We start from the raw sequence: 24,743 nt of genomic DNA on the forward strand, positions 1-24,743 counted from the left end.
TTGGGAAGATAGAAGAAATGCTTACTATAATTTCCTTACGTTATACTGGCATAGCTGCGTGGGTGTTCAGTTTATAGCTGTTTGTGGAGTTATTGGCTTGCTGGTTGCACTCACAACCTGAGACCTCTTTGGACTGATGATTTATTGGGCCAACATCACCCCAGCAGCTGGCATTCCAGGTTTAGGATTTCTGGGCTGATTTCTGGGATTCAAGTGTCTGAATGCCTGGTCAGGGAGGGAAATGGTTCCATGCCCCAGCTCTGAGGCAGCCGGGTGGTCTCAGCAGACACAGCTTGCCTGGCTTCCTTCTCCTCCTCCTCTCCACCTCTCTGTTTCCAGATGCAAATAATTCCATATTTGGCAGTGTGTAACCACAATGGCTTCCTAAGGGGAAAACATCTACTTTGGCAAAAGTATTTAAGACTCTTACTCCTGCTTCATGTTCTCAAGCATATGTGGAATAGAGGAAAAATGCTTCCATTCTATGCCTGCTGGCATGGCTAAACTCATGTATTCAAAAATGCCAGCAAGTTCCCAAATCCAAAGATTGGCTAATCATAAGTAATAAAGAAAATGCACTGACATTGGAAAAATGAATTGGTTCCCTCTGAAGGGAAATCAGAAGCCAAGGTTCATGAGATTTTAATCCCAGTTTCTGTATCTATTCCCAGTCCAGAGGAACTTCAGTGCTTTGTTAGCTTTATTCCTTTCTGAATGGGACTAGACTTTAGCTTAGTCACTGTGGTATTCAGGGCATTAATTGTCTAATTCAGCACCTTGCTCTAATGATGTAACTATTGTAAAAGCTCCAGTGGAAGGATTTGAAGCTGTAGTTTAAGAATTATTGCTCATTTATGACCTTTCTTTGTAACGCATCTTGGAAGAGTTAAAGGTAAGGCAAGAGGAGAAGATTTTCATTTTAAAAGGAGACAGGCATTTCCATTTGGCAAGATTTTGCATCCTGATGGGAAAACATAAACAGTGCCTGATCTTGCCTCAATCCAAATTTAATCTCAGAAAGTGCTGTGGTATAATTTTGAAGACAACACTTTCAGGAAGCATGAGGGAAATATTCCAGGCTTCCTTCTGCTTTGAAAAATCTATAAAGGAAAAAAAGGTGGATGAAGCAGGGCAGAGATGTCACATAATCCCACACAGGGGACACAAGAGACAGAAGTGGAAGACAGTGCCACAGACCTAAAGACAACTATGGGGAGATTTACACAACATCCTTTGGGATTATAATGACTTTCCCTTTCCTCTCTGCAGACCCTTTGGTTTTTGTGCATAAGGGGATGAAACCCTGCCTGTGAAAGCAGCCAGGGGTGGCTCTCATGCAGAAGATGCTGCCCTTGTCCCTGGCAGTGATGCTCTGCTGTAGGGCTGCATTCCCCGTGCCCCAGCAGCCTCTGTGCCTGCTCCGTGCCCAGCTCTGGCAGGTGCCACAGGGAGGGGGTGGGAATAAGAAACTGGATCCAGCCAGTGGCAGGAAGATGAGTGAGGTTTTAGGAGCTGGTGGAATGTTAGGAAGACGCTGGAGTTGTTAGCTTGCAGAGGGTGGCAGGATTAAAAATAGGCTGTAGCCAGCCTTCCCCAGCATTTTGGCATCTCAACTGCCTGTTATCCTTGTGACCCACTGAGGAAGAGGCAGCAAAGAAAGAGATTCTCTTTTCCACCACCTCGGCAGTGCAGGACAAAATGCTATTTTGCTTCTAACCAGATGGTTCTGCTCTCTTGGTCTGGTAAGATTTACTACAAGGGTGCAAACTAAGTGTTTTGTCCCTGTCTTCAGTCAAACCAAGGGACTCCCACTTTCCCCTGAGTTCAACAAGGCACTCGTGTAGTGAAGATGTGATCATTCATTTACATCTTACAGGCTGTTCACAGGCTTCCACCCTTTAAGAGGAAAAAAGGCAGTTTTTGAAGAAACCATCATTTTAATTCAAGATATTGATAAAAGATGGCATTTCAGAGAACTGTGTTATCCAATACAAATAACATTGCACCTTGGTACTTACCTTAGCAAGGCTGTATTTGTTTTAGAAAAACCCAAAGACAATTCATAATGCTAAGAGGTGTTGAAATCCATACTTTGATAAGGTGCCTGAACCTCCTGGCCAACAGATTATATTTTATAGGAGCCAGGAACTGCTTCTTCTGCTCCTTACCCATAGTGTGTATTTCTTCATGATGACTGTGGACAGACAAGGCTTCCCTGAGCTGTGAGCTTCAGCCAGCCATGAGCACCACATATCAGCTAAAAGTAAAAAATCTGCCTTGTCCAAGAGTGTAAATTTAGGAAGAATCTTTGTGAAAGGCTGCTGAGGTGTAGGTTTTTTTCCACAGCTTTAACTTTCATACATCAACAAGATCCTTCATCTGAAACCTTTTAGGAAGTTTGACGTGTAGTTGCAAGATTTTAAGCTGGTCTCAAGCAAAGCCAAGGGCTGCCACAGCAGGTCCCCTGGCTCCAGCACTTTAAGAAGTTTAGCTACTTCTGCTTGGTTAAAACATGCCTTCAGGTAGCAGCTTGTGACTGAGGAAGGCGTTGTGCAAAAATGCAGTGCCACTCCATTTTTTTGGGGTCTGCTTCTTCTAGAGCAGTATTTGTGCATAATAACAACCATTAGAGATTTCTAGAGCCAGTCCTGCCCTTACTCTGGGTTTGGTTTTCCTTTTGAGAGCTGCTGTGTAGTAAGTGTTTGTCCCCAGGAGAGAGTCACCAGGCAGAACAAAGGTATTTCCACAGACACACAGCACTCCCTTGTAGTACAGAAGTGGTTTCTGCTGGGTGGGCAAGGAGCCAAAACCCAAGGAGTGCTTTTCCCACCCTGGTCTTCAAGTGTAGGTGCTATGAGGGGAGCAGGTCTAAAGGGGGTGATCTGGCAGGAGGCCGTGGCTCTCAGTGGGCGTTGTGCTGCTTCTCTGTCCCAGGAACGTTCGTGTCGGCGTTCACCGTGCTCTGCGGGGCCCGCACCGACCTCCCTGACCGGCACATGTGCTGCGTCTTCTGGCTGAACATCGCTGCTGCCCTCATCCAGATCCTGACAGCCATCGTCATGGTGGGCTGGATCATGAGTATATTTTGGGGCATGGACATGGTCATTCTTGCAAGTAAGTACACTGCACACACCCCTCCTGACTTCTCCTCTCCATGGCGAGGTTACTGGGTCCCGGATAATGTCCCTGCAGGCCACTGGGCTGCACTGTAGGGAGGAAGAGCCACAGGATGGGCTCTGCAAGTCCATGAGAAACACGGTAGGCTGAGAAATTGGTAGGAGGCAGTAGGAATGGGCCCTGTGGCATATCTGGGAAAGTCTCCCATCCCACCACATGGGTCAGGAACTTCCCGTTATGAAATGAAATGTGCAGTAAGGGGGAACACTGTGGACTCTGCTGTCTGGAGCCCCTTCTGCCCTGGTCACATCCATTTGAACAAGAAAGCCCTTTCTCTCTTGTGACTCCAGCTGCAAATGAGTTAGTGAGACCTTTCTGTTAGGTTGGTTCTGCTCCCAGGGCCAGTTGTCCCCAGAAAAGCCCTGGGGGCTCTCCTGGACCCTGCCCTTTCTCCCCAGGATACATTTACCCATTGTTTTGGAGGTTATTTCCATGTTTCAGACCAAGTTCTTAAGCTGAGCCAGAAGTGTTTAGCTGCTCCTAGAATGATGTCCCATACACCCTTTGAGGTGACTAAAACATTAGTCTAAGGAAAGAAGAATCCTTTTTAAAATGTACATCATTTAAGTCACCAGTTAGTAGATACTACCAATCCAGAACACAGGCTCTGTAACTTTCATCTGGTAGAGGCTTTCACTGGTGTGGAAGTTGTGTCATATCTCCTGTGTCCTGGTGCAGAGGATTGAGGTGACAGCCTCATCTCACCTCCAAAGCCAGGAGCAACACAGGTGCTAGTGGCATTTGCAAGACCCCACTCCTTTCCAGACAGCTTCACTTTGTCATCTCTGCTGATGACACCTGTGGCTGCACGACACAGAGGGAGAGAGGATCTCAGGAAGTTGCCAGGAACCTGCCTAAAGACAAGATGGATGAAACTGGAGGGAAAAAAAAAAAAAAGGCAGGAAACCAGTGTATTTTCACCTGCCAAACCCAGGGGTTAAACCCTCTCACCAAACCACCTGCTAATTTCTGAGCCAGCCTCAGTTAAGACAGCTCCCATGCAGAGGAAACAACGGATATTAAAAACCTGAACATGTACAAAGCAAAAGCTTTCCTCAGGATGAAGGCAGTACTGCTCTTTGCTTTACCCTGCAAACCACCTACCACATTTCCTTCCAGAGCAGGTTCCTTCTGAGGCTAAATTGTGGATTGGTGTACATGTCTTTAAGAACCTGCCAGATTTGTGTGTAATGTCATAAGCACACGTTCATAACCATAAACTCTTCTGCTCTTCCTCTGCGGGGCAGCCCCCGTGTGTGGGTCGCTGTCTGGCAGGACCCCATTCTGCAGGTGTGGGGAGAGTCAGGAAATCATCTGTCCCCATAAAGAACCACCACTGAAACTGTGACTTGCCTTGCTCCATAGCCTTGCTTTCCAGCTAGAGGGCTTGGTGCTTAGGAGGGTCTTATTGGGAGGGTCTTCTCCAGTTTCACTGTTGGGGAAAACCATACAGCTTGGAAGTATCTCCTGAACACTCTTTCCCACATCTGGCTTTATTCCACCAGTTTGGGAGGCAGGAGATGAATGAGCAGCATGTGGTGGGAATGCTCAGGTCAAGGGGTCCCCAAGCTCAGCAGCAGTGTTTCATCCCTCTGGTGGTAGCAGAGAATGGTGAGAGGAGTCAACATGTCCTTTGTTTCATCAGAAGCACCTGGCAAGCTGCAGCCCTTGGCAGTTTCTTGCCATCTCATTAAATAGCTGCTTTTAAGTTTACTTGCCATGCAGAGAAAGTAGTGGCTAAATGCAGCGTCTCTGGGTTGATGGAGACTAAAAGAAAAGAAAAAGCTTAATTGAAACAAAGAACAGAGTGATTGGTTGCTCTTACCTGGATCAAATAGCCCTGTCAGACCCAAAGTGGTTGCTCCTTGTTAACATATTTAAAAAACACAAAACAACTTAAGAAGGAAACCGTGATTCAAATGCAAGAAATAAGACACTTCTTTTAAGAGCACTGCCAGTTTGCTTTGGCTGGGTTTTGTTTGCATGCAAACCATTGGATGCACTGGACAGAAACTGTACACCACTGCAGCTTGAAGCAGCTGAGGGTGCCAGGCTATTTGGATGGGTTAGAGGCAGGACACAGCAAGTTCTGTCTAAGCTGGTGAGGGCTAGCAGTGAGGAGGAGGAAGCAGCTGAGGGTCAGGAACTCTGCTCAGGCTTTTCCTTATCACCTTGCTCCCTGGAACTGCCTCTCTGTTAGCTGGTAGAGACTTGGGAGGGAGTTAGAACCACAGAATCATAATATCACTGATGTTGGGAAAATCCTCCGAAATCATTGAGTCCAAGTGTTAAGCCATCACCATCGTGCCCACCACTGAACCCCATTCCCCAAGTGCTGCATCCACATGTCTTGAACAGGAGGCTCCTTGCAGCTTTTCATCTTCTAGTGCTATTTCCCAGGCATGGAAGCGGGGAGTCTGGTCTGAGGATAATGGCATACTGCCTTTAATGAAGGGAAAAAGAAGAAGAATTATAGGCCAATCAGGTATACTTCAGTTCCTGGAAGAAGTAATCAAGTAAGTGACTCACATGCATTTAGAAAATAAAAAACACCCCCACAAAGTCACCGTGGGTTTGTCCAGAGTGAGCTGTGTCAGACTGGCTTGATTCCCTTTGGTGGCAGAGGAATTAAATTTGTGTGAGCTGGCAGTAGTCAGCCATCCCTCCTAACCTTCAGATGCTGACCCCGTCTCACACAGCGCTCCTACCAGCAAGCCAGGGGAACGTGGCCTGCGTGAAAATGTGCCTGAGAACTTTCCTCTAAATGGATTTTCCTGACCTGGGAAGAGATAAAGACAGGTATGTTGAAAGGTCCCTCCTGAATCCAGCTCTGCTCAGAATCTCCATTTGTGGCTTGAGGATGGACTGGAGAAGAGGCTCTCCAGCCGCACACCAGCACTGGCTGTGGGGGCAGCAGGCACAGGATCCACGCCAATCGAAGAAATGGTCTGGAAACTGTAAGTGCTACTCAGTAGGGACAAGCCCAAGACTCTTACAGAATGATTAATCAACTGCATAAATACACTCTAGGGAACAACTTGTTTTTCAGGGAAGGACTGCAGTGAGTCACAAGCTGCACAGGGGGGACATTGTTGCAGAGGGAACAAACACCACACAGGCAGGTGGGAGCAAAGCTTGTAGGGCTTTCACTGATCCCATAACCTTTCTCTGCATGCATAAAGCTGTGGTGAGGCTTGTGGCCAACTTTGGGTGCTGTACTTCAAGTGGAAAGCCTGGAGAGAGTCCAGAGAACCATAAGACAGTAGGCGTGTTGATGATGAAGGTGTTCAGTGGCTAGCAAATGTAAGAGGGCAGCAGTTCAGCCTAAGGCAGATTTAAATAACACCAGGAAGGACCCGTGTGGAAATTAGAAGACATTTTTCCTCCAGTAAGGTCGAAATGCCGCAGAAGTGGCATGGCAGGACCTGCTCCTTCTGTCCCTGGAGGCCTCCAAGAGTGGGTAGACCCATGTCTGTCAGGGACAAGGTGGGACACAGCAAGAGACAGACTGACCTGGGGGTCCTGTCCAACCCTCATCTCCTCTAGGGTGCCCTTTAGTGGGATAATGTTCCAGAAGGAAGATAAATGGAATGCAGTTTTGCCATCACACTTAATTACTTCTGGCAGCACCACAGCACAGGGTGTTTTCTCTGCTAGTTTAAACAAACTTCCAGCTGGCCCCATTGGACACCAGAGATATCTTCTTTAAGCAGCCACATGGTTTTGGGAACTGTCCTCTGCTGTACCTGCTGCCCGAAGGTAAAGGTAGAGTTACAAGGGAGCACCTAATTCTTCTGTCAAGAAATGTCTGGGCAGCGCTGCTGCACTGTGCTCTCCTCGAGCCCTCACCAGCTCTGCAGGGACAATGTGCAGAGCTGAGGCAAACCAGAGCGAATCAGCTGGCCAAAGCCAACTGGAAAACAAGCCTCCTAAGGCTTTCCAGGCAAAGTTCCCTCAGCTCCAAGCACACCTTGTCCCCAGTCCACATCTTCATTAGCCCCACTGTGCAGAATGAACACAGCGGAATGGCCTTTTCAGGAAGTCCCTGCCTGCTCAGAGCCAGGTATAAGAGGTTGTGTGCCATTTCTTAACAGAAACGCCACAGAAACGACATAGTAATGTCACACTGACATCAATGTAATGTCAGTAATGTCACACTGACGTGGCACAGGGGATGCAAGTCTGGGACTGTTTGTCCAGGCATTGTTTTGCCTGTGCTAAATGCAGCTAAGAAGTCAAGCCTGGTTTCTGAAGGAAGCCCTCCCTCAGCTTTTCAGCCTGAATAAACGATGTGCTTGGCTGCACTACTGCTCTCGGGTTCACTGGATGGGGACTCTCGGGGCTGATTGCCAGACAATAGTGAGAACTCACCTGCAATCATGCCATCCTTGTCACTCCTTTGCTAATTACTCTGTTCAGACCCTGCCAGAAGCAGCAGCAGATGATTGCACAGTCGCTGGATGCTCCAGCTCCGAGGGAAAGCATCACCGAGCCTCTCTGCTCTTCAGGGCCTCTTCTAGGGAAGGTTACACAGCTCTCCTGGGAAGAAAAAGGGAGCAGGAGGCCCAAACCAACCAGTAGCCCTTCATGAGATGAAGAAAATTCCAAGGACAAATTGCCTGCTTAGGCCTATTACACTTGTAAAAAAAAAATCTAAAAAGACCTGTCCCCCAAACTAGGTCTGAGGAAAGTAGTTAAATTATATTTTTTTGCAGTTTCCTACCAAATGCAGCAAGTTTTTAAAACATTGTAGGAATGTTAAATAGCACCAGTGTTTGCAGCACCCAGACAGGCTGAGGCATGCTGTGGTTGTGAGTTGCCAGTGGGCACAAGCAAACTGAGCAGGGAACCTGCCAAAAACTCTTCAGGTGTAGTTTTCTCAGCTCTGGGACTGTGAATGGTATGCCCTGAGGCCTTTGGTACAGTGTGATGTCTTGTTTGATGCCTTCCTTCAGTGGTTCCCCTTCAGTCAAACCCATGAAATGCCAATGGCACAGAGGAGAGAGTTTCTGAGAGCATTCTCAGAGGTGTTAGTCCATCCAACCTGTCCAGCTTGGGGCTGGAAAAGCAGATGAGGATACCTCTGTCAGCTTCAAACAAGAGAAATAATGATCCACTTCACTGGATCATCAAATGAAATAATCCATTTCAAGTACAAGGATTTTAAGTAATGTTTAGCCCTGGTGTGAATGTCTGATGGCAGACCAGCTGTTCTCTGTTTACTCTGCAGCCTCAATTTGTTCATTCTCTTCTGGTTCTCCGTGTGTTTCAGATATATTGTCTACAGTTACATTTCTCCCTCTCTCTTTCTTTCATGTTCCTTTGCCTCCTTTTGTTCACCATCAAAGTCTCACAAGGTAAGTTTGTTTCTGTTCTTCCTCCTCCTCCTCAGACTCCGAGGCAGTTTCCCATGGAGAGCAGCGAGCATCAGTCAGGGCAGGACATCTGGAATTTGCTTTGGCCAGTGCTGCCCACTCCCAGCCCAAGTCCAGCCATGTGCCTTTACATGTGTGTGTCCAACTGTCTCCGTGTCTGTCCTGTGGCTGCACAGCCCCAGGGATGCTGAAAATCTTCACACAGCGTTGAAATGCCCCTGGGGATGCCCCAAGGGCACCCTTGGAGCAGAGCAGGAACCTGTTTCAGCATTGAGAGCATCCTGAAGCCACCCTCTGCATGAACTGAGCCCCAGAAGGGCTGCTGTGCACAGACCGGGTTCTTTTTGCCTCAGTCTTACATGCAATAGTTTACAGGAGAAGACGAATTTCAAGTAAGCTTGATCAAATCAGTGACTTTGTGTGCAGGCCCACTTAATCCTGAACCCAGAGCTGTCTGTTCTACAGAATTGCACCTCGATTTTATTGCAGACATATTATTTAAAGCTGCTTCGTACAGAACAGCTATTCCTAAGCAAGAAATGCATGAAATATTTTCACATATAAACTATTTGATAAGTCTGAAGTATTGTAATAAACAAGTTTAGCATAGTTCAGGTCATTTTTTGGCTTATGGTCATGTAAAGAGACAGGCTTGGCCCCTGTAACTTCCTTCTAGCCAGTTTCAACAGTGATAGCCAGACTGAAAGGGTTTCTCAATCTCAATAAAAGGCATGGCTGTACAAGTAAGTTACTCTCACTTTAGCTAAAGATTTAAGGCAGGCCCCACCTTTCTGGTCCATAAGGCTGTTTGTGTGTTTTTTAAACTCTGCTCCGCAAACAATTAAACCAAAGCTCTAGAGAAGCCCAAGTTTCCAGCCAGCTCACCTTGCCTTCAGAGCTGACTCATACTTAAAACATAAATGCATGTGAAATCATCATTTTGCCCCCTAGAAAAAGCTGTGAAAGAGAAGGGAGTCTTTATGTTCAGCTGCACACAACAGGCAGAAATTCAGTGAAGTGTCATTATTCTGTCCCTTGTGCTTGTTTAACAGCAGGAGGTCCAGGCTGCCAAACCTGGGCAAATGTGTGCATTTTTTCCAAAGTACAGCAAAGTTAATTTGCTGGACTCAATTCTTAGTTCAGCAAAACGTCCCTTAAAGATAGGGGTTCTGGCACCTGCTGGTATTTTGTGTTCAGTTTTTGTAAGGGATTTACAAAAGCCTAACACAAGGGTTAGAAAGAAATATTACAAAGCATAAATGGAGAAGTATTTGAAAAGTTAAGCATTCTTCTGAGATATGAAACTTCAGACTCCTTTGAAATTCAAAATATAAAAATGACAGGCTACTTATATTATTTAAGCTAAGAAAAAAAACAACAATCCTCCAGATTTAAAAGAAGTTTTTTAGTTGAAAGATCTTCACTGTGGCAGGCACTGCAAGTAAGGACAGTTTGCTTCTCTAATAAGGAGATTTTTTGCGTTAATACAGTCAGAATAACAAGCCCAGCTTCTCTTGAAAGGAAAGTGGGAAAAGCTTCATGGCACAGTCATTGCAACCACTTAGGAAAGCATTAAAAAATCCAGTATTTTTCTCATCATCCTGTACTATCACAGGAGCTGCAAGTGCTCTTCTATTGCCCTTCCCTGCTCTAGCCCCCCAGGGGATGAAGCTGTCTCGTATGGGATTTGCAGCCTGCCCTCAACCACTGTGTGCAGGACAGTAAATAATCTGGGACCCCAAGGAGCTGTGACAAGCAGCAGGACAAGCTGCTTGAGCCCTTGCAACATCCATGTGGCTGCAACACAGTGGGGACCCCAAGGGCTTTGCTGTCTTGGTTGGGAAGTGCATCAAACCTCATGGCCACAGGAAGAGGAAAGGGCATGAAGGAACAGGGATCCAGGCAGTTTCCTTGGTTTTGCTGCTGAAAAGATCAGTTTTCTCCAGGCCCACTGGTTGGCTGCTATGCCCTAATGAAAGCACCTGTCATTCTCCTGGGCTGGAGCAAAGCAAGTGCAGAACCAGGCAGTGGGAATATCATTAGAGGCATCCCAAGGTCTGTGTTTGACATGTCAGCCTGTGATTCAAGGCATTCCCCTTCTCCTCCAAGAGGCGTTTGTTCACCTGTGCAAACTGCAGCGCAAATTGGTTGCTGCTGGGGAGCACTGTCAGCAAAAACCAGCGTGGGAAAAAAGATGGATAGAGGAAAGCAACCTGGCAGTGCTCTGGGAGGATGAGGTTCAAAACACAAGTAGATCCCAAGATGTGTGTCAGATGCACGACCTACCAGGGCAGTGCTTGGGAACAGCTGTGTCTTTGAAGCTGGATACAAGGGCATCCATTTCCCCTGCACTGCAGAAAAACACACTCCATGAAAACTTTAGGTTTTTGGGCTGGAATTGGCAACCACTGGTACCTGCTGTGCCTTTACAATCTCTTCAAGCAGAGGTGCCTGTGCCAGGCTGGGGGCAGGCGGGTGCCACAGCAGCAGGGCTGGCTGCCAGCATCCACATGGCTGTGCCCAGGAAGGTGGCCAAAGCAGAGCAGGGTGGCTGCCCTGGGCAGCCTGGCTGTGAGGGGGAATGCAGCAGCCTCCCTGTTTTCCCACGTGGATTTTGCCACTCCTGGTAAACCAGGCTTGTGGCTTGCTTGAGCCTCACCGAGGGTCCTCATTTGGAATTAACTCTAATCATGTTCCCTTCCCCTCCCTCCTCACAGGCTACAAGGAACAGGGGATCCCACAGCAGCTGTAGTAGCTGGGACAAGTATGGTCAGAGAAACACGGCGAGAGATTTCCTTTGGCAGCCGTGGGCCACGGACCTTTTCATTACCCTTTGTCTCTCTTCTTCTCCCTTTTGTTTTGTCTCCTTGTGTCTGCCCGGTTCACCTGCCCGTCCAGCGGAGCGGAGATGCAGAGCGGCCGGCGCAGACTTGCACTGATGCCCCTGAGCAGCGGAGATGAGGCAAGCACGGCTTTGCTTGGGACTGGTCCCGGCCAGCACGCGGTGAGCGGCCGACGAGGAGGACGAGGGTGCCAGGACAAGGAAGCACCCTTGGTGAATGTGGCACCTGGGCAGGCAGCTGAACCAAGGGAGGGAGAGATGCTGCTTTCCCTCTGCTCCCAGGGGGAGGTCGCTGAAGACGTTTTGCCTCCTTTTTATGCTCGCTGTTAAAGGACACTGGCTGTGAACATCAAATGCCAAGGAGCTATTCATAGATATTTGTACAGGATGTAAAAGCAAACCAGTGGTACTCTTTTCCTACCCCGAGATTCCATCCGTGACTGCTTTGCAGTAGTGGAGGGATGCAGCCCAGCCCCTTCTGCTGTCTGTGTATATGTGATGTTCACTGAAGCTGTGTCCCCACAGATGTCTTGAGAAACGTGCTTGCTGTAAATCGTATTGTACCGCTGAAGTGACTGGGGCCACCCCCTGCTTCCATCCGCTGCCACCACGCAAAGACCAGAGCTCCCAGCAGCCCAGGGACACTTTTCCTAGCACAGGACTGGTGCCCTGTAGCACCTCGCCGGCAGGGCAGCGAGTACAGCCTCGTGCTGCCAAAAGCCTCTCACATAAAACAATACTGGGGGAGCCAAAGAACAAGACTTTTCCTGCCCCTGAAAGGGACTTGCTGGCAGTGTCTCCATGCTTTGGAAACAGATCCCCTCAGAGCACAACGAGTGCCCCTGGCTGAAGCAGCATCCCAGATCTGCTTCCCCAGGTAAGTATCCAAAACTCCAGGATTGCAACCCAGTATGAGACAGGGAGCTGCTGACAATGTGGCCAAATGGGGTGGGGCTGTGATTTCATAGCTTGAACATGATGTGCAGAGTTGCAGTGGCCATCCAGGTGGAGTGATCCCTCTGATTGCAACAGGGCAAGAGGAGCTTGGCTTGGCGTCAGCGCCTGGACGCTTTTCCACTCCAAAAAGATGGCAGGAGGAGCCCTGCTGAAAGAAGGCTGCTCACACAAAGGGAGGGCCCTTCCAGCCAGAGGAGTTTCACACAAACCTGCTGCCAAAACTGGGAGCCAACCAAGTGTGGCAGAGCTGAGACCCGCCCCCAGTTCATTACTCCTGCCAGGAGGGAGATGCTGAGAAAGGGATGGCAGCAAACCCCACTGCCCTGCAAGTGTCCAGCCTCTCCTGTATGATGGTCTGCTTTTAACAAAGTTTTTTATTTTTCATGCAGAACAGATCCTGTACAGCTTTACAACACCTCCTGTTGTAAAGAGAGCTGGGGTGTCAGAAAGCAGCAAGGGTCCCTGAGCTGCCCACCGAGGGTGGAGGAGAGCCCTGTGCTGGGCAGGGCACCTATTGGTGATCCCACAGAGAGCTGCTGGGGTAGGAAGCTCCTTTGGTACTTAGGTGCAAACCTCTGGCTTAGCCTCCTCACAGCCCCTGCTGTTCTCCTGGTGGCTGGATGCTGTCTGTCTGGATTTAATGCAATACCTCTCTTCCCAGAAAGTTTCCTCCCCATCCAATGCCTGCACTGCACTGTGAGCCCACAGCCTGTGGAAAGCAGGCATCAGTACCTCTTTGTTCTCCCAGTTCAGGAGGTCCTTCTTCAGGGTTAAGGACAAAGCAGCACCCACAGTCCCAACTAACCTGTGGTGGGACAGGACCCCTCCAAACTACGTCCATTTATCCAATGCAGGCATCAGAAGGGATGACAAACTTTTTTCACTTCGCCTTTCCATGGCTGTGCACTATAAAAAGCTTTGGGCTGCCTGAACAGGAGAAAGGGGCAGAGAGTCAGGAGTCTTGAGAGCACCAGCTTTCATTGTGAATATGCTGGCTCAAGCATTTCCCCTGATCTCAGCAGTCTTATATATATATATATATATATATGTATATATATATAAACAAGGGAAATTTATAATACAAACAATTAATTGTATGTTTTACCAAGCTAGACTTCAGGTAGGGCAGTGTATTTGTACAGCTGGCACTATACAGTAAGGAAAAATGGCAGGTCTCCAAAGCAAACCCACAGCAGAAGCATAGGAATAACTCAGGCTGCATTTCTCTTGCCTCACACCCTAAACTGTTGCTTGTACTGCCATGCTGGACAGACAGAAACAGGTATTTTAGTCACTACCCTGTATCCAAACGGGGATGCTGAGCTCCACTTTTTGGGCTACTGCATAGAAAGTGAAGATCATGACATGGTGCAGATGGGAAAACTTTGTATTTGTCATTTTAGAGGAAAAGGGATGAAGAACCATCAGTTTTTAGAACACAGGCAGCAGAAGAGCAAAGGTGTCCTTGGAAGACAAGTACCAGCTGGTGCTTCTTCTTAGCCCAGGGCTGGAAGTGCTCAAGAGGAAAAGCAGCAGAGTTACCCTGCCAGAATGCCAGGCTGCAGCAAGCCACAGTTACCTTGCTTTGCCAGGGAGAGGCTTGCAGGACAGCAGCAGCTGGAGAAAACCAATCAGGCAGGTCAGTGGTGAGCCAGGGGATGAGCTCCTCAAGATTACCACTGCTGCAGCAATGGCCAAAAGGATTTCTGCTCACAGCATCCAACAGTTTCAAGTGTCTTTGTCCATTTCTACCAAAGGGACTGGTTTAGGGAATGGCCTGTGCTGTGGCATCTGCAGCTCTGTGGCTTGCTGGGCTGTAGAGGTGTTACAGAACTGAGCTTTAGCATTTCCTGTAAGACAGACCATGTCTGCTCCTCCATTTCCCACCTGGGAAAGTAAGGGGTAAATAGGATCCTAACCAGTAGCAAACAGGGAATCTGTAGCACATCCAGAAAACACAAGCTGCTGGCTGTCATCAGTGAGAACTCTTTTTTTGAGATCTATAACTAGCCCTGAAGCCACCCAAACCACTTGCCCACTCAGCTGCAGCAAATGCAATGACAAAGAGCAATGGTTACCCCTCACCTTTGCCAAAACAGAACGGCTGGGTCGGGTGCAAACATCAAACACCGCTTAAACATCAAGTTGGTTGTGCTGTGGTGTCAGGACAGGTGTGCAGGAGCCCCTGCAGATGTGGATAACAGGCCATGGGTAAAAGGAACCAGGGAAAACCTCTGGGTACAGAAGCTCTGAAACAGGAGCAGCAAGCATGGCTTAAGAACAACTGGTGCCTGTGAAGCTGGGTTCACCTTTAGAAGGTGGATTTAAATGTGTAGTGGACAGGCAGCACAGGAAACCTCAGGCTGGGGAGGATAAAATAAGCTGACATTTTCACTGGGCCTAAACTGCCAAAAGTCACATCTCCTGTGGCATCAGATGTCAGATCAGCAGCAGATACCCCATCCCAGAGACCCAGCACCTGCACAAAAGATCCCCTGGGAACAAAAAAGGACAGAATAAGCTCCTCATCAGCATTACCAGGGCTTTGCTCGTCTTTTTGGACTACATTTGGTGCTGTCTGTCTCTGTGATCTAGTAAGGATGGGAGAATTTGATTGCTGGGAAAGGATTGAATGGAAATGCTGCCCTCCTTGGGATGGCTGCAGGTCTTTGAGAGCATCACTTTGGTTAGGCCTGGGTGCTGTCTGCATTAATTGCATGATGGAGTTTGGTACCACAGTGCAGCGGGATTTATATTTTACTTTCAGGTTTTGTTCTGTAAATTTTTTCCTTATCTTTGACCTTTTTATTGAATTGGTGAAGCCAAGAGAACACTCAATGCACCACTTCAGAGGCTCTGAAATCTGTCAAATGACACCCAGGACAAAAAGACTTATTTTTGCCTATTGTGGTAATTTGCTTAATTGATTTTAATTAGAAGCAGACAGTTTCCTACTCTCTGCTTTAGGGAAGGAGGCACTTTATAGATTGGCCTTGCTACCAGGGAGCAAGCATCAAATTGCATTTTCCCCAAGGCTGTCCCGTGGTAGTAATAACAATGATAAATCCCTCTGATTTTTCCAATAGCCCTGAATAAAACCAACAATGCCAAGCTCCCCCCAGCCCAGGTGTGAGCAGCAGCCTGCTCTCAGGCAATGGTGAGCCCCTCGCCTTGGCTTCAGGTCTCCCCATGGCAAGTAGTGGGCAGTTGGGGGGAGATTGAGCCCAGGGCAGGGCTGTGGTCACCAGGGGCTTCTGCTCATCCATCTTTAGTATCACACCCTCCACTGTGACTTGGTTTTCCTCTTCTCACAAGAGGTCAGAGTTCTGTGGGCAGCTGGCAGCATCTGGAGGGGGGTGTCTGGTGCCCACAATCCAGGCACTGACAAGAAGAGCCACGCCGTGAAAACACAGGTACGAGTGAAAATTTGGAGCTTCCCCCCATCAACAATTACTTTCTTTCTCTTTAGGGTAAAATTAACCACCCAGCGCTTTCACACCTCTTTCTGAAGCATTGCAGAGAGGATGACACCTCCATGGGGCTGGACAACTTGGGAGCTGTGCTGTAGCCGCTGCTGTGGACCAGCCCTGCCTCCTCACCAGCACAGCCCGAGGGCACAGCCTGAGCCCTTCCTCTGGTCCAACGTGCATGGCCCCCAGCTATCCCACCACCATCACCTGCTTTGTGAATGTACATGTTTGACATGCCAGTTTTACAGCTAAAGAGTGATAGTGGGTAACGAAGAATAAACGCAGTTGCTTCACCCCCATCTGCCAGCAACACAGAACTTTCTGCTGCTCCTCTCTGATTGTGAAAACCAGGTTTCTTGAAAAAAAACAAAACAAAACAAAAAGAAAACCAAAAACCAAAACAAAGAAAGGGCTTTAAGGAAATAGTTTTTTGGTACTTGAACCCAGCCAGGCTGAACAACTGATTTACTACTCATTGGAAAGCAATTCTAGGTAGGAACCAACCCAAATGTGTAGCCAGTCAAAAACCAGCTTCATTCTGGGTCAGCCCAACCTTTGCAGTGCAGGGCACAGTACCATTTTTCCAAGTTCACTGGTGTTGCCAAATCCATATTTACCATGGAGAAGGTGCTTTGGCAGGTGACCCCCACCCCCCCAGTCTTTTGCCTGGTTGTTCATCCTTGCTGCAGGGGCTTGGCATCGCTCTCAGCCGTGGCACTCAGCCAGTAAGGTCAGTGGGGCTCTGTACTGGGAGCAGCTCTGGCACACACCCCATGGGGTCAGAAGTGTTAGATGTGAGAGGGGACTCCCTCTGTGCCACATCCCGTGCTTCCCAAGACACAAAGCTGCATGTTCCTCCCCATGTGCATTGACTGGCACACATTTTATTAAAGTTCTGTTGGAAATTGCCCCTTAAGTCCCGCTATGAGTGCTGTGCTGAGCTCTGTGGACAGGAAGCTAAAGCTCACAATCCCAGTATTCTTCAGAGGACCATTTTATTCCTTGCCTCCTGCTTGTTCTGGGCTGACCCTGCAGTTCACACACATACATACACTCCAGCCAGGGTGCATTTTATTGCTACCCAGCCCAAACTGCATCCACTGCAAGATACTACCAAGAGTTCCTTGACATCTAAACCCCAGGTACAGGGAGACCCTGGCTAGATCTGACATTCCTCCAGGAAAAAGCAAGGTCTTCTCCCACATGCTTGCTAACCATGGTGTGGAAACACAGCCCTGTATTTTCCAGCTGACTTTGTTTCACGCTCACACACACAATGAACTTGGAAGCAGTGCTGCAATTTATTTCCCAAACTGGCACTCAGCATTCACATCCCCCTGTGGGAGCAGCATGGTGCAAAACCCCAGGTCACAGTGGCACCATCTGAAACAGGGTTAATTACAGTGTATCCCACCAGAGTTTATGCTACCCACAACCCATCCTTCCTCCTCGTGTCATCTGTATAAATAACAAAGCCAGGCTAAAAGTCAAGTCCTGCTTCTCTTGCACCCACCCATCTGGCCAGAGGGAAGCAACAATGCCCTGTCCCCACTGCTGGAATGGTGCAGTGGGAAGTGAAGGTTTTGTTCAGGCTCTAAGAATGGCAAAGGCCAGAGTAGCTCAATCCATTTCCCAGCTCTGAGAATGCTTTCAACAGGCAGGTGAAAAGGAATGGCACATTTTGGCCCAGGATCAAAACAGGGGCTCACCTCTACCAGCATTGCCTGGAGCTAATGGCAGTGCTCGCCCAGACACCCAGCAAACAATCCTACCCTGACCCACACCCCTCCTTCACCCACCACACACTGACACAGGCACTGTTCCCGAGGCTGGGAGGGAATGGCTGGCTCAAATCTGTGTTCTCCTTGGTTTTGGCCATGCATGGGTACATCAGACTTTCCACCCTAGAAAGGAGGGAGCAGGGGCCTGCCCACCTGTGCCATTTGCACCTTGCTGGTGAGCCCACCTTTCATTTTCGTACTGAAGCCCAAACTGAGGGGTTGCAGAGGACCATTTGTATGCCTGTTTATATCACTGAGTATTGGATTGTGACTTCTTGTGTTTTGATACTGTGGATATTTTTTTTTAAAGTTAAATATATTCTATTGCTGGACAGCTGGAGTGAAATGCAGAGTCTCTTTATGTCACCTGGAGAAACCCCATCATCCCTGATTCCAAATGGGTTCTCGTTCATCTCCCACCAGCAAGGTGATGGAGAGCATCCAGCAGATACCAGCTCACACCCACATCCCCTAAGGAGGCAGGGGTCAGGGCATGGCTTCCTTTAAGAATTCATGACCAGAACCTTCCAGAGGAGCAGAGAAGGCTGGTGAGGAGCCTTACCTGGACATCTGGAATGGAGACAAGGGAGGGGGGAAAAGCCACCGTGTGTTCCCTTGTGCACACACCTACCAGCAATCCTTCTTGACTGGGTTTCGTTTGCAATTTTAACATTTTAATATGACTCCAGGTGCATTATCCCTGTTCCCAGTGAGAGAACAGCCCACGTGCTGTCAGGAGCTTGGCCACAGACACCTGAGCAGAGCTGAGCAGGTGGCAGAGCCTTCCCATGAAAAGCAGCTCTGCTGCAAGGGCCAGCAGCCTGTCAAAACACTTGCACATTTCAGCCATCCACACTCCATGCTCTTCCTGTGACGTATAATGCCACAAAACCACTGCTCTGCTCCCTCCCCAAGGCCACCGAGGGTAGGAAAACATGTGTGAGATCCCAACTGGATCGGGGGGGGAGCAAACTCAGGGTTGCTGGTGCAAGACCAGCAAGAAGGGTCTTCTCACACCCCATGGCTTTGAGGGGTCTGGGAGGTGAGGCAGAAGCTCCTTTCTCTTGCTCTATGTTTCTATTCAGGCTTCAGCCCTCAGCAGGGGAAGCACTTTGGGATGAAAGCTGATATACAGTAGTATGATACTATTAATACACCCGTGCAGACACACCAGCACGTGGCAAACCCACTGGAGAGATCTGGGATAATTATCTCAAAGAGATTTCTTTAACACCCTGATAATGGAACCATTTCATAAGGGGAGGAGGAAAATTAGCAATAAATCACACGAAAGCAAAGTCCAAAACTGGAGCTTAGTGAAGACACACAAGAAACAGGGAAAAACCTCCATGCCACATTTCTGGGCACCCACCTCCTCCATACCATGGCCCAAGGGGAGGCCCACAGCCACCACACACATCTCACCCTGATTTCAGGGGTGAACTGGCTCACCCCCAGCGCAGGTGCCCTCAGAGCACAGCTCAGCCCTTGCTGTCACTCCTCTGTGCACCTGCTCCATGCAGCACAGCAGTGGTGGATCCAGGGAAACTCCCTTTCCAGCAACCACCACCCAACAGGGCCAATTCCCTCCCTCTCCACTTGCAGCCTCCCCAAACCAACTCACCTCCTTACAGCTGCCATACGCCTCTGGCATACATCCAATCCTACAGCAGCTCTTGCTGGGAGCCCCATAGGGCTGCAGCCACAGCACCAATATCACTCCCAGGGTGATGTGGGGCAGCTGTGACTTCCTGCATGATCCAGAGCAATTGGAGTAACCAGCTGTGTTCTGCATCAGGCCATCTGGGGGAGTTTGGGCTGTTGGCCGCTGTTACAATGGTGGGACAAAAGTGGCTTGTGCAGGAGGGCTGGGGTCAGTCCTGGCTTGCAGCTCACCCCAAAAGGGAGCCAGGGTGTGCCCACCAGCAGTTCTAACTCCTGGCCATGAAGAGACATTGAAATACACCCCCTGGATATTGGATCATTTAGAAATACACACTTAGAAAACCATAATTTCAAGTATTCTGTTCAAACTAGCCTGAACAACCATTTAAAAAAATAATCCATGCCGAGGAGGGTTATTTCAAGGTGTGCATGTACTATCTCTAAATCTCAAAGTTATGCATTCCAAACCCACATTCAGATCCACATGCAACTATGAGAAGGTAGCACCTGATCCTAGGAGATAATATTACAATTCCAGGCTATTTCAGAGCTTGTTTCCATGGGAAAACTGCAGCCCTGTGGAAGAGGATGTGAGCTGCAAGACTGGCAGGAGTGTATGCTTATGTCTAGGGCACATAAAGCATTGTGCTGCCAGAGATGTGAAGGGAGGTTGCAAGTTTTTAAGGGACAGGTCTTGCTTCCAAGCCAGCCAGATGAATGCCAAATTCCAGGCTTGAATTCTGCTAGCAGACATAAGGCCCACATGCTGCTGAGCAGCCTGGGCAGCAGAGGGATTAGGAGCCACTGTCCCTGTAGAGACAATGTGTGAGTGCCCTGGCATGCTCAGAGTGTTTCAACCTGCCCTGCTGGAACCTCTGCCCACCAAAGCAGCCACTGTCACTGCCTGTCCCACCAAAACAACCACTGTCACTGCCTGTCCCACCCATGGCCAAAGGATACAATGGGTTCAAAGAACAGGATGGCACCAACCTGCCCTGGGGATGCTCCCTGGGCAGCAGCACTGTGGGCTGTACCATGCTGGCACACAAGTGCTCAGGAGACATCCTCTGTGATCCTTAATGATCCCCCTGTAAACCACAGGGCCTGTGAGCCTTCCTGCAAAGCCATTTCCCATGGGAAAAGCAGCTGGGCACGTGCAGAACGTGGCAGTCACATCAGGGCACGTTTGAAATGCCTGCTTGGGGCTGATGAATGGTGGGAGGAAGCATGTGGCACCTCGTAGAGCCCACCCACGGGTCCTGCCATCTCCCCTCACTGTTCTGGAGGCATAAAAACAGATGAAGCATGAATTAGCACCAGAAAAAGATACCACGCTGCCAGTGGGAAATGTTTTTTAGCCGCAGATCCTTTTCAAAGGGGGAAACATATCTGTAGCATCTCTATCTTGCTACTACAGACTCCTGCTGCTTTTTCTTCTCCCATTCCCTAGTCTCAGCCAAACCCCACTGCTGCAAGAAAAGCAGATCTGTGTGTGTGTGTATGTCCCTGCAGAACTCCTGGGGTTCCTGCCACGGAAAGCAGCATGAAAACCATCTTGGAGCAAAAGCCCCTTCTGACACAGAGGTCAGTCACTAGAAATTAAAGTATTTGATTTTGTTTCCTGGCTCTGGCCAGGTGTTTGAGTAAATACTTTTGCGCTTCTACTTCTCTTTGTGCTCATTTGTCCTGGTGGTTTCAAGTCTTAGATTTCTACATTAGGAAAAGTGTGTTTGAGCACCCTGGCACCAGGCAATGTGGAGAGGGGGGAGCTAGCCCCAGGTCTTCCAGGTCTGGCATTGCTAATACACACCAAATAAATGGTAGGAGGCACAAAGCCCCAGCAAACAGAAAGCACCAGCCCCAAGAAAGCAGTGCAGCAGTGCCAGAAGTGGGATGAGCTGCTGAGGCCCCAGCATTTTCCAGTTTCCTCCAGAGCTGTCCCATATGGGATTCACTCAGCAGCCTCCCCCATGGGCTTTCTCTTCGATGTGACAGCAGCAGCAGCTCTCCTGTGCTCTCTGGCTGTTCCAGGGTGGAAACACAGTTCCTTAGTTCCTTAGCAGGAACTACTAAGACAGGTCCCCTAAGGGTGGGAAGAGAACGCCTGACTGTATAAAAGCAACAGCAGCCCCCGGGGCACCCCCAGAGCAGTAAATCCCCATATAAAACTTTCTTTGCTGGAGGCATCACCCGTGGTGGGTCAGGCACTGGAGGCGCAGGAATGGCAGAGCTGTGTCCAGTCCCCCACTCTGGCGGGATGAAGTGTGCATGGCAGGTCATCCCTGGGACCCCTGGGACTGCAGGAGCAGCCTGTGACCACTTCCATGGACTTCAAACTAGTGGCAAAAGATGAACCAAACCAGCTGACACTACAGCAGGACCCTGCCCACTTCTCCCATTTCCCAAGGGTTTCTAAATTTTCATTTTTTACACTTCACAATAACAAAGAACAAATTTGTGGTTTTTTTAAGGGCAGGGAGTAAGCGAAACAAAGGCTCAAATGAAAGTGTGAGTGGGAAAGCTGTACCCCAGGAGACAGGGGATGGGGCTGCCGGGGGGGCTCCAACCCTGGAATGGCACAGGGAGGAGAGACGTGTTGCCCCCAGCCTCTCACCCCCAGAACCACCCAGAAAGGAGATGTGGGCAGCATGAATCCTTCACCCCCTGCCCTGCTCAGGCTGGCTCCGGGATGGAGCTAGAGAGGGCGTTTATTAATTTTAGGGCTTCTCCCGGGGGCACATCGCCATCTCCCGGCCCTCGGGGGAAGCGCCGGGAGCCCGCATCCACCCCACGCGGGACACGGCGTGGTCGGCCGGCAGTCGGGTCTGGTTCTTAAGGTACGAGGAAAGGGGAGCAGAAAGGAGAGCACAGAAAGAGGAGCACAGAAAGAGGAGCACAGCCCTTGTGGGGCTGAGCCCAAACGCGAGCTCGTGCCACTGAAGCCTGGAGGGTGCCCCTGCAGCATCTCCCCTAAAACATCTCCAAGCCAGCAGGACTCTGGAGGTGTCCGGCACACCCACGACCAAGTGGCTGAGGGGAAAGGCATCCCCAGGCTGATAAGCACCCTCCACACTCAAATGCTGCTTGGCCACACTGTCACCACTGCCATGGTGTCCCCGTGCTCCCCCAGCCATGCATCCCCTGCAGCAGCACACGGGCAGCAGCTTTTCCACCGTGGCAACCTCCTCACTCGTGCTTCCCCCAGCCACACTGGGCAGGAGGACATGGGGACCCTGGGGCTGTTGCCAGGTTTCAGGCTGGGGGCAGCTCTGCATCATCCGTGGCAGGGGTAAAATCCCTCCCAAGGCGCTTCCCAGAGATCCCCAAAACCCCACCAGCTTGTGTTGGGAAACAAAGCAGAGCACACTGACCCCTGTCAACCACCACACCCTGCATTTTCACAGGCTGGAATGCCCAGCTGGCCCCCAGCACCCCCTGATTTATGGGGGCCTCATTCTGTCAAATAGTGCCTAATCAGACAATGCTGAAAGAAGGGAGCTGCCCTCCCTACCTACAGCCTGGGCAGACTACCTTACACCCCCTTACACCTTACATCTCCTGGCACTGCTGGAGGTGCTGGGAGGCTCTGCCCTGTGACAGTAGAGACTTCAGCAAGGTGTAAAGTTTTCTTGGCTGCATTAATACAAGTCCTGGCCTCTCTTCTCTATATTGAGTTTATGAATAATTTAGTTTATTAGTGCATAAGATGGCAGGGAGCTCTGGGCTTTGCTCTGGGGTAAAGCCAGGTTGGGGGGGCCAAGCCAGGCTCTTGCTGTGGTGTGTGCCAATGGGGACCTGCCCCTTCCAACCCTCTGCATAAACCTTAGGGTCAGCAGATGCCAGCACTCAGTCAGAAGGGTTTTCTTCTCCTGACTTACTCCCTTTTCCTCTTGAAAAGAATAGAATGAATGTGTCTTTACAGACCATGTAAATCTGCTTGTAGATAGGGCCAGGGACTTACAGATAGGGAAGTAATGGGAGAAACTATCAGTTCTAGAAAATGTTAGGAATTGACACAGACTGCTGTTCAGCCAAGGCTGCGTTAAATTCCTGAACTAAGAGAAGAACAAAGCCTGAATAGAATTATGAATATTGTTTTGTTATATATAAAATTATATATAAAAAAGCGGGGGTGATGTGCATATTAGAGACTTACAGTAGGCCTATTGGGAAGTCTGTACCTTCCAACTACTTCAGCCAATGGGAAAGGAAGAGGGAGTTGTGGCCAGGAAATAAGTATAAAAAGGAGGCTGCATCCTCCAATAATTTGAAAGACCCCAGGGGAAATGCCCCATGACCTTTCCCTTTAGTCAAATAAAGTTAAGGACTCCTCTCTCTCCTTTCTGGACAAAAACCTCTGGCACTGTGAATTTTTCTGCACACTGTCCACCACAATGTCATGGTGTTTCCTCAGCTCTCAAGAGAGGTTTTCACAGAACATAGTTCTTCACCCTCTGTTTTTGCATTTAAGGGTGCAGCTGGATAAGTTTTGGAGGCTTTTGTTTTCCTCTGAAGGTAGGAAGAAGAGTCACATACCAGAGAGACCCCAAAAACTGAACCTTTAAGTAAAACAGGAGCTGTCAGTTATGCTGGAGTGAGCTCAGAAGTCAGTCAGGAAATGTGTTTGCTTTCCCACAGCCCAGGTGAGACTGCTGGTGCACAAGGCAGCAGCCCCACATCCAGTGTCCTGACAGCTCTGCCTCTGACCAAGAGGCTTCTGGTCTTCAAATTCCACGCTGCATTTTTTCCTGCAGTTTGTTTTAGAGGAGCCATGGTGAGCCAGGTCTGGTCCCCAGGCTGGGCTGCTCCTTGAGGGTCTGGGCACTAAATGTGGCTTTCCTATGGGGCAGCCCACCACCTCTGTGCCAAAACAGCTCCTGCTGTCCTGTGCTTGCACAACCAACCAGGAGGGAATGGAGCTGCCTCCAGGCCGCTTCACAACCTGATTTGCAGAATCCTTCATTGCAGAAACAGTCTGGGGGTTTTTGTGGCCTTTTCTCCAAAGCACTCCCTCTGGCCCTGCCCATAGTGCAGCTGAGAGGGAGAGGAGCAGGGGGAGTGTTTGGCTGTGCCAAACAGCTCTGATTCTCCTGGGTGCTTTGGTATTCTCCAGTGCAGAAATCACAGGGTGGCACTCAGAAACCGCTCAGTGGGAGCCAAAAACATTCCAAAAAAATTGGAGCTGCCTTCAGTGGCCTTCCCTGCAGAAGGGGGATGGAGGAATTCAGACCTCTCTGAAGGGTAGCTCCCACTGAGCCTGGGCCTCTCACAGCCCCAGTCCTGCTCTCCCCCTGCCCTGCTCCCTGCAGAGCCACTTCCTGTTTGTTGGGATCTGCTCCCAGCGCAGGGCCCTTCCCTACTCTTGCTTTTATGCAGCACTGCTGGAGCCTGATTCCCCCCCAGTCATGGAAGTGAGAAGCTGTTCCAAGGCTGCCACAAGCTGCACAGGGCAGACACTGACAGCACACCAGGGGAA

At 49.4% G+C, this 24,743-nt stretch overlaps 1 protein-coding gene across 4 annotated transcripts in view; it reads left to right on the top strand.

Moving 5' to 3' along the window:
* STUM (stum, mechanosensory transduction mediator homolog) overlaps positions 1-17,934 on the top strand; it is a 46,777-nt gene extending 28,843 nt beyond the window's left edge. The window contains exons 2-5 of one of the 4 annotated variants that reach the window (XM_086870521.1): positions 2,935-3,114; positions 5,565-8,534; positions 11,270-12,271; positions 15,821-17,934. In XM_086870521.1, coding sequence (XP_086726647.1) covers positions 2,935-3,114; positions 5,565-5,626 — 242 coding nt within the window. In that variant the 3' untranslated portion in view covers positions 5,627-8,534; positions 11,270-12,271; positions 15,821-17,934. Of the gene's footprint in view, positions 1-2,934; positions 3,115-5,564; positions 9,890-11,269; positions 12,272-15,820 lie in introns of those variants that run through there. The other 3 variants (XM_086870543.1, XM_086870536.1, XM_086870529.1) reach the window with 3 other exon arrangements.
* The last annotated feature ends 6,809 nt before the right edge of the window (positions 17,935-24,743 follow it).

The sequence above is a fragment of the Cyanistes caeruleus genome, chromosome 2 (assembly GCF_971803275.1).
Source record: "Cyanistes caeruleus chromosome 2, bCyaCae1.hap1.1, whole genome shotgun sequence".
Lineage (NCBI taxonomy): Eukaryota > Metazoa > Chordata > Aves > Passeriformes > Paridae > Cyanistes > Cyanistes caeruleus.